The sequence below is a fragment of the Gadus macrocephalus genome, chromosome 15, assembly GCF_031168955.1.
Source record: "Gadus macrocephalus chromosome 15, ASM3116895v1".
Lineage (NCBI taxonomy): Eukaryota > Metazoa > Chordata > Actinopteri > Gadiformes > Gadidae > Gadus > Gadus macrocephalus.
The window spans coordinates 10,075,734-10,084,950 of record NC_082396.1 but is presented as its reverse complement, the minus strand read 5'-3'; the positions used below and the strand labels follow the sequence as shown (position 1 = coordinate 10,084,950).

General features: G+C 50.1%; 1 protein-coding gene across 1 annotated transcript; it reads left to right on the top strand.

The window, feature by feature from the left end:
- The first annotated feature begins 941 nt into the window (after positions 1 to 941).
- Positions 942 to 5,367, top strand: fbxw4 (F-box and WD repeat domain containing 4). Its single transcript, XM_060073865.1, has 4 exons — positions 942 to 959; positions 1,714 to 2,063; positions 4,339 to 4,480; positions 5,026 to 5,367. Exons 1-4 carry the CDS (start codon positions 942 to 944, stop codon positions 5,161 to 5,163), a joined length of 648 nt encoding a protein of 215 aa, XP_059929848.1. The 3' UTR covers positions 5,164 to 5,367.
- The last annotated feature ends 3,850 nt before the right edge of the window (positions 5,368 to 9,217 follow it).

The window sequence follows — 9,217 nt, the reverse complement described above, 5'->3', positions numbered from 1 at the left end:
ATTATACGCTTTCCACCCGTCGTCCTGTAATCACGGGCGGCTCCATAAAAGACAGTGACCTAACAATTTTCCCCAATCCCTGCTGTTTTTGCTCCCTGCGCCGGCCCGTCAAACAAGTAGTGTTATGATCTTAGAACATCCCCCGGCGCAGATGTCAGGGCTGTTATAATGGGGAAAAAGCTTGCTCCTCAGTGTTCCTGACAGTGGTTGACCCTTTCTTTGCTTGCTCGTTCAGAAACGTTACAACATAATCGTTCATATCTTCAATCATCCATCCGTCATTCATCATTAAGACGATATGAATTGCCTATGTTGTGTGCGATCCAGTCGAGACGTCGTTAATTCATTATAAATGAACCGTGTTCGTGTCGCCCTCTTGGATCGAATGAGTTTCCCTTTGTCCGGCATGTGCTAAGCCTCTTGGCTCTAGCAGTAGAGGGTAGGGGGTGTGAGCGCTGGTGGTGGTGGGGTCAGGGGGGGGGGTGCTTGTGGTGGTGGTAAGGGGTCGCTACCCCACACACAGACACAGACTGAGCCCCTCATCATGGACTCCCCGTTGGCCCGGGCTTTAGTCATGAGACCCTGGTACTGGGAAAGCTCTCACCCAATAAGGCGCCCCGCGGGGAAGGCTCTGGACCAATAAGAAGCCCCCCTGCGGGTAAGACCAGGGGATTACCAGCCTGCCCTCCAGGGATCGGCCTCCAGGGCGACAGGGGAGGGGCGCGACTACGCCGGGATCCCCGGGCGCCCGGTCGCCATGGCCGGCAGCTTCCTCTAAATGGTTGCTAGGGGGCAGGTATCACGGGCACGGAGGGAATTAAACAGCAACAAAGAGATAGTTATTCTGCCATAATCCAGAGCCACGGTGCAAGAGTTGCTCTGTGGCGGGAGGGAGGAGAGGAGAGACCTGCAGGGGGAGAAAACTCTGTGATCACAAGGGCATGGCGCACACTGCACGGGTCACGTAGTCACACACACTCGCACGCACACTCGCACGTTTGCATACAAAAACAGGCTGCGTGCACACAAATACGCAGAGGTCCCGATCACACACACGGGGCCCATACAAACGCGGGTCACATACACTCGCGTACACTGGTTGATTACACTCACACGGGTCACATGCACACACACACAGGTCGCATACACACACACAAACATACACACTTACGCACAAAGCTAGGAGCGCTGACTTTCCTTTCACCACTTCAAGAATTTCCTCTTAATAATGAATCACTCTATACCAATAGATCTAATGGATCATCTGCTGGTTGAGAAGGAAATATTTTTAAGGATTGAAGCGCATCAAACTGAAACTAATTCAAATACAAAACGCGTCCTCTTAACCTCAAGTTTACCTGTTGAAACCTACATTATCATATCATTATACCACAGCCTTGTTGAATACTTGATCCTGGGTTGATCCGGTAACTTTACAAGGGAGTGCATTCTTTTTCAACAACGGGTCACCCTGCCTTTTAAAAAATTCTGAATCAACGCCATGTAGAACCTTGAGCAGTCCTCAAATCTTTAAACAACCTTGTATCTTAAGCATATCTTAACTCTCGGTCTCTCTGTCAAGCTCCCCCTCTCCTCCTCCTCCTCCTCTCTCCCCCCCTGTCTGTCTGTTCCTCTCCACTGCTTATTTTCATTTTATATTTGACTGTCGAGTCCTCAGATGCTCTTAGTCAAAGCGCCACGGGGTGAATTTAGCTGCACGTCATTAAGCAGCAGGTAGGGGCTGGGTCCACCCGCTCAAGGACGTGGAAGACGTGGAGGCTCGGGGGCCCTTTTGGTCAGGGAAATCCAAACACGCCGTCGCCCCCTACACTGCGCTCTCCTCCCCGCCGGCCCCCCTGTCTCCGTCCTCCTCGGTCCTTCTCCTGGGGGCTAACGCCGTGCTTCCCTCCCTCCCTGTGCAGCTGTGAGTGTGTGAGCAGCCTGGGGGAGGAGTTCCGCCGCGGGGCGGGGGTGCTGGACATGGTGTTCGAGACCCCCCATCAGCTGTACACCTGCGGCTACGACACCTACATCCGCCTGTGGGACCTTCGCCTCAGCCCCAGGTAGAGCCCCAGCCCCACACATAGTTGTGATTTTCTTTTGTGCATAATGTCCGATTTATAGAAATATGATTTTAGGTTTCAAATGTGCTATTATTTTTGTGCATAATGTGAGCTGTATTAATTTATGATTTATGGTTCGTCATTTGCATAATGTCGGATGCATGAATTCATGATTTCGGGTTCATCACCATTCGTGAGCTTGAGGTTGAAAAAGGGACAGAAAGCCGGGTCACCCGCCTGATTTGTATAGAGCAGCTGTGTACCTTTGGGCTGCTGCTGCTGTGGCTGCACTACTCTGCCCCCTAGGTGTGTCTTATCTTCATGGGATTGTACTCATACACACAATCCTGCCCGGTCCATCCACTGTTAATAAAGAATATCTCCAGAGTGTAGGACTTTGGTAATTGACAACATTACGTGCACATTGACTTCTTATCGTTATAATTACAAGACATAGTCTGTTGTTTCCCTAACAGAAAAAAGGTGTTTCCACAGAGAACTAGTGTGGGGTTCGCCAGCAATTGTAGGAAGATGTGCGTTCATGTTGTTAATTAATCCACCTAGAGATGCAACGCGAGATTTGTTGAACACACTTTTTCCTTTTCTGGGTCGATCAGGCAACATTTGTGCCACTTGCCATTCTTCAAAAAAAGATTGTATGGACAATTTTTGGCGCTAGTGGGGCACCGTAGAACGACTTATTATTTCGGGATTCAGGGGGGGGGGCGGGGGGTGGTGAGGGGTATATCTAAGCGAGGAAGAGGACGGAGGGAGGGAGGAAGGGGGGGGGGGGGGTCATTCAAGTAAGACAAATAAGAGCTGATTGGTAGATGGCTCTGGGGAGTTTGTGGGGGGGAGGGGCTGGGGTTGGAGGTAGGCAGAAGGGGGTACCTCTTTAGACATCAATAATTCACAGACCAAAACCAAGGCCGTCCTGAAGGGATGAGTGGGGGGGCGGGGGTCTGAGGGTCAGTGCCACAAGGTAGCGGTCGTCTGGAAGTCAGGGACCGGCCCAGAGTCTTCTGGACCAATCCATACGCCCGCTGAGTCAATCAAAAGAGTCTCTGAGCCAATGAGTGTGAACTAATGTGATCCGGGGGAGATTAACTAATAGACAGTGAGAAGATCGTGATCACTGCACCACTAAGACAGTGTGAGCCCGAAGAGCTTATGTACCTCATCTACAAAACCAACAGGGACAACAGAAACAAAGACCATGTGATTATCTGGTCCAAACTATTAACTAGAAACTATTTGGCATATACGGTTAGACATTGGTGTGGTGGCAGACTATGCAACTGTGTGTGTGTGCTGGTGTGTGTGTGTGTGCGTGTGTGTGTGTGTGTGTGTGTGTATATTCTTTATCTCTAAAGGACACAATGTTGGTAAGTGAACTTACCTTGGCTGGATGGCTAAAATTAGGGTGTGCACTTTTATTGTCTCTGTGTGTGTGTGTGTGTGTGTGTGTGTGTGTGTGTGTGTGTGTGTGTGTGTGTGTGTGTGTGTGTGTGTGTGTGTGTGTGTGTGTGTGTGTGTGTGTGTGTGTGTGTGTGTGTGTGTGTGTGTGTGTCCAGACATCTCTGCAGCCCTGCTGTCTACCACCGGCTCCCCCCTCCATCACTTATTGATGAACCTACTCTAATGGAGGATCGATCTCTCCCCCCTCCTACCTCCTCACCCCCCCCCCCCCCCCTCCCCCCCAACTTGACCGCAACCACCTCATCCACTTCAGCCTGGACTGTCACTAACCCTGACACACACACAAATACACACACACAAACACAGGCACACACACACACACACACAGGCACACACAAACACTTGTCTACAACTGAACAAGAGATGGTGATCCACAATGGTCAACAAACACCTGCACAGCGTGCACTCCCACTAGCATTGCGCTGTCAGAAAGAATGGACAGTGCTGTATCATGTCACAGCTACAGTATACGGCAAATATACTTCCATCCAGAGCTGGAGCTTAAGATCAACTTGCAGGCTGAACCTATGAAACTTGCATTCTTTATTCTAGGGGACCCTTTATATGTAGTTTTTAGTTGTCTCTTTAATGTTAAATACGACAACTACCTGATAATGCAGTGGCCCATCAGTCCTGCGGATGCTAGGCTCCTCCACCTCCTTGGTTTAAAGGCTCTACTTGCCGGTCACCGGCATATAGATCAATCCTCAGGGACGAGCAACTGCATGTTGCTCTTTAAGACATCGGGCCATGTATAAGCCGGACGTCCTCTGATTGGTCTGCTGCTCCCCGACAGGAAGTGTGTTATGGAGTGGGAGGAGCCTCACGACAGCGCCCTCTACTGCCTCCAGACGGATGGGAACCACATGATCGCTAGTGGCTCCTCCTACTACGGCGTGGTGCGCCTCTGGGACAAACGGCAGAGCAAGTGTCTGAAGGTACGAGTTTGTGTTTGTGTGCCTGCGTGTTTGTCTGTTGCCGGTTGTCCCACTCTCGGTTAGACAAGTAGATGTCTTCATGTTAGATCCACTGAGAGATCTAAACATATCATAGGTCCTGGACAAAATAGGGATCTTCAAAGAAATCCACAACGCTACATAGGTTTGGGTTTGTTCGTCCCTCACCTGGATAACGACCTTAAAGGTGACATATTATACCACCAGGTGTGAGTGGGATTAGCCATCACAAACTGTTGAAAATCGACCTCTTCTGACATCACAAGTGGGTGTGTCCACCTAGATGTGTGCTGGATAGATCAGTCTACCAGCCTACCCAGTGGACTGTAGCAAACGTTGCTCATCTATCCGTCGTGCCTACTTTAAAACGGCTTGTAATGGCTAATCACACTCCCGCCCGGTGGTGTAATACGTCACCTTTATCCTTGGTTTACTCTGCACAAGCGGGTTTCTCCGTGCATGTAATCGCACTCCCTCCTCACCCCACCTCTTCATCATGACCCCCCCCCCCCCCTCCCTGGGCGCAGTACTTCCAGCTGACCACGGACCGGGTGAGCAGCCCCGTCTACTGCCTGAGGTTCTCCAGCTCTCACCTGTACGCCGCCATCGCCACCGCCCTCCACGCGCTGGACTTCAGACGCAACGCCCAGGACCTGCTCTGCTGACCCCCACCCACCCCCCCACCCACGTCCCAGCAGCGCTCTGATAAAGATTTATATTTTTTTGGAAGTCCTACACTTTTCACGGATAGGTTTGGGATGAATTGTAGTTTTTTAACAGAGACGTGTTTTATTGTTTGAAGCATGTTTGAAAAGGAATATGTGACTCCTGCCTTTTTTAAGACATGTGTATTAAAAAGGTTCTCGAAATTGTTGCGCTTGTTGTTAGTTTGTCCGTTTCATTTCAGAATCTATCTCTTATCAGGTGTCAACATGAAAGACATTCAATTCTATATGATGCATACCTCTCTTAGTATTCAAAGTGGGATTGATATCGAGAGCTGCATAGGGCAGATTGTGTTGGACAAAATATGACATACATGGATGGACTAGTGGTTCTGGGGTCGAAACTCAATGTCCCCCTCAAGAATGGCTACATATAATGACTTGTATCTTAAAAAAACATTTAATCAAAATCATAAAAGCATTACCAAATAATTAAATATAAAACAGTGGGAACTACTTGATCAGTGTATTCTATTTGTTAATCCGTTTGATCATTTTGAAACGGTTGAGGCCCGTTGAAGGGCCATTAACTTGGGGCCCTTGAGCTGTGATGTCATCATGGAGTCATTCATGAAAATACTTTTGGAAGGGCCCGTTAGCAGCTGGGGATGTTGAGGCTGACAGTCCCTGGCCCCTGGTTTAGACATACAGGTTGAAACACAGTAATCCCTGAGCCTGAAGGCACCTCGGCAGGACAACGCAGAATCACACGTAAACACTGGCTCGCCATCTATCTCTCTCTTTCTCTCTCTTTCTCTCTCCATTCAACTCTCACTCTCTCTCTCTAATGCGTGTGGTTAACACCTTAGCATCCAGGAACACACAGGTCGACGACGCGTAGCCTTTGAAGGGATCAAGTCACATTAGCCCCTCGACAACCTCATCCCGTCGCCGTGGCAACACACTGGGTTAACAAACACACACACCCACACGATGACCCCCCTGCACCTGGAATCACCCGCCCCCCCAGAAAGAGAAGGGCTCCTTGGTTTGACCCACTAAATCCACCTATCACATGCAGGGATCTGCTTTGATTGATGGAGAGGGTGGGGGTGGGTTCTTTCAGCTAGGCTGGTCTAGCACCCTGAAAGGTGCTGGGTTTGATCCCCAATGTCCACAGTCTGCCTGTGTAGTACAACCATGAGCCCGACCCCTGACCTCTACCTGGTCCTCTGTGACATGTATCTGAAGCCACTAAGTGGTTTGGGATCAAAGCGTCCGCTGAATGGGTAAATATAAGGACTGTTCACTCACTGTAGCTCGGCTGGAAGGTGGTGACATCTGCGGATGACCTTTTAGAGGTCTGTGTGTGGAAAGAGAACCAATCATTTCTGTAATGTAAGATTCTTCATATATAGGTGGTTAGAAGCATCTGCTGAATCACTGAAAAGTCGCAGACACAATCACTACGGTAACGGCACTCTCACCCTTCACTCTGCTCATCCTGTAGGTTATCCGGAGTGTTGGATTTCTGTTGGCAATCCAAGCTTTTTCTTACTGTGTGTGTGTGTGTGTGTGTGTGTGTGTGTGTGTGTGTGTGTGTGTGTGTGTGTGTGTGTGTGTGTGTGTGTGTGTGTGTGTGTGTGTGTGTGTGTGTGTGTGTGTGGCAGTGCCTTGTCATTCCAGTGTCTATCATGGTGACCCTTCCTTTCTGGCCATTAATGGCATATATTAGATCATATGCTGGGCGACTTTGTTCCATTAGCTAATATCTCGGGGCCACGTTAGAGGTGTGTTCAGGGTGCGTACACACATTGCACACCCATGCAGGAGATGTGGCCCCCGGGGACCCCACCAAGGGTGAATTAATCAAGGGAGGGGACGAGGGGTTCACAACAACATACCGCCCATTTTGGTGGGATGTTGTTTTGTGGGAAATTTCACTGGTATTTAAGAACGAATGAACTGTGGTGTGACCACAGCGCCGTCGGAGCAAACTTGAAAACAAGTTAGACCTCTTGTATAATTGTCTTCAGACTGAATGTACCTGAAACAGTAACAATTTCTTAAAAGTATTTTCAATCAAAATTCTAGGCCCGAAGTTGGAGGCGTCTTTCCTCCACCACAGGTACACATTGACACACACATGAATAACACATGTGTGCCGTCCCCCACACACACACACACACACACACACACACGCCATTCCTCCGGCGTCCGTGACTTTGAGTGACATGGCTTCGTGTCTGTGCACGAGGTGGTGGAAGGTGTGTGTGTGGACGGGGGGTCGTGGCGGAGGGGGGGGGGGGGGGGGTCTCTGTGGGGGGGGGGGGTCGTGGTGGAAGGGGGCAGTCGGGGGTGGAGGAGGGAGGGGTCTTGGTGGAGGGGGGGTGCGGTCGTGGTGGACGATGGGGTCTTGGTGGATAGGGGTCTCTGTGGACGGGGAGGTCTTGGTGGAGGGGGGGGGTCGTGGTGGACGATGGGGTCTTGGTGGATAGGGGTCTCTGTGGACAGGGAGGTCTTGGTGGAGGGGGGGGTGCGGTCGTGGTGGACGATGGGGTCTTGGTGGATAGGGGTCTCTGTGGACGGGGAGGTCTTGGTGGAGGGGGGGGGTCGTGGTGGACGATGGGGTCTTGGTGGATAGGGGTCTCTGTGGACGGGGAGGTCTTGGTGGAGGGGGGGGGGTCGTGGTGGAAGGGGGGCTGGGGGTGGAGGAGGGGGGGGTCTTGGTGGATAGGGGTTGTGGTGGGGGGCACCTGCCCCTCCCCTCCCAGCTGGTCCAGGTGAAGAGGACTTAGGAGGAGACAGGACCATTATCGTAGGTGACATTATCCGCTTGAGACGAGGATAACGTCACTGAGTACAAAGCTGCACGTGTTTAGTCTGACATTGTCCAATAAACCCTGGGGTCCCTGATCGCCTCAAATCCCTGACAACAGAAAGACACAATTTGTCAGTGCGTTTCTAAACTCGCCTTCAACATGCTCCTTCCCTAGCAGGCCTCAGGGCTCTTCCACCTGCATGTTGTTCATCCTGATCCTTTTATTGAATCAGGATTCATTTACTTAGGTGTTTTTTTGTATACATTTTTTATGTGTGCTAAATGTTCCCTGTTAACACATAATACTCCTGTAAGTTGTGTATCTTAGCAAAGTGATCGTGATTGGTAAGATCTATTTGTGATGTCACAAATTATTTATGCCCAGATCTGCATAATTTTCAACTCCGATTTTAGCATAATCGGTTCCTCTCCGTGTCACGTAATCCATCCGTTATGAAATATTCACATCAAAGCTACGTTAACTACAAGAGTTATCCCAAGTCTATAGATATTGTGTGGAATTCGGGTCTTTTGTATATTCAAGGGGACAGATTTAACCTGGCACCAAATCCTTTCTTGCATTGCTCAATAATATACCATTTTGTCAAATAAAGTAGGCCCTACTTTTAGTCAACGCTCAATCAGTCAAAAGATGACTTCTGTGTTCAAATGTGTTTTTCTCACTGTGGTTTCTATAGTAACCTCTGATACGTTGAACCCACTGCAGGGCTGTCTGGGCTCCCTAAGTCAAGGACCCCCAGAGAGACGAAGCCACGCAGAACCAATAACACCGTTTCCCCGCGGACCCCCGTCGGAGGGAGGCTTTAGCAGATGTGATTAAGGGCATACCTGTCCGTTCTGTTGTTCCGTCGTCTTGTCGTTGTGTTCCTGCTGAGTTCAACTAAAGAGCGCTGAGGATTTGAGGGTGGTTTCGGGGCCCTTCTTGAAGGACCCGCTCGCTTAACCCATAGGCCTATCTCACATGGCGATTTCCGTGGCGTTTTTTTACGCCCTATTCATGGACAAGTGCTGCTCTTGCTCACATTTTATGGCCACGCCACTGGCCCGACAGACACCTGCCACGGACGGAAATCCACCATCCTGTGACTCATTCCCTGCAACACAATGGCTAACCTGTAATTTATCCCCGAGCACTTAGCGGGACCGGTGCTGTAACACGAGAAGATGTGAAGAATCCACCACTGTTTTCTTTGGCCAAGTTCATTGGACTTG

Excerpts from the sequence above, each read along its gene's own strand:
- fbxw4 (XM_060073865.1), top strand. Across the intron at positions 2,064-4,338 it reads GACCTTCGCCTCAGCCCCAG|GAAGTGTGTTATGGAGTGGG; the intron begins GTAGAGCCCCAG and ends GCTCCCCGACAG. Across the intron at positions 4,481-5,025 it reads GGCAGAGCAAGTGTCTGAAG|TACTTCCAGCTGACCACGGA; the intron begins GTACGAGTTTGT and ends CCCTGGGCGCAG.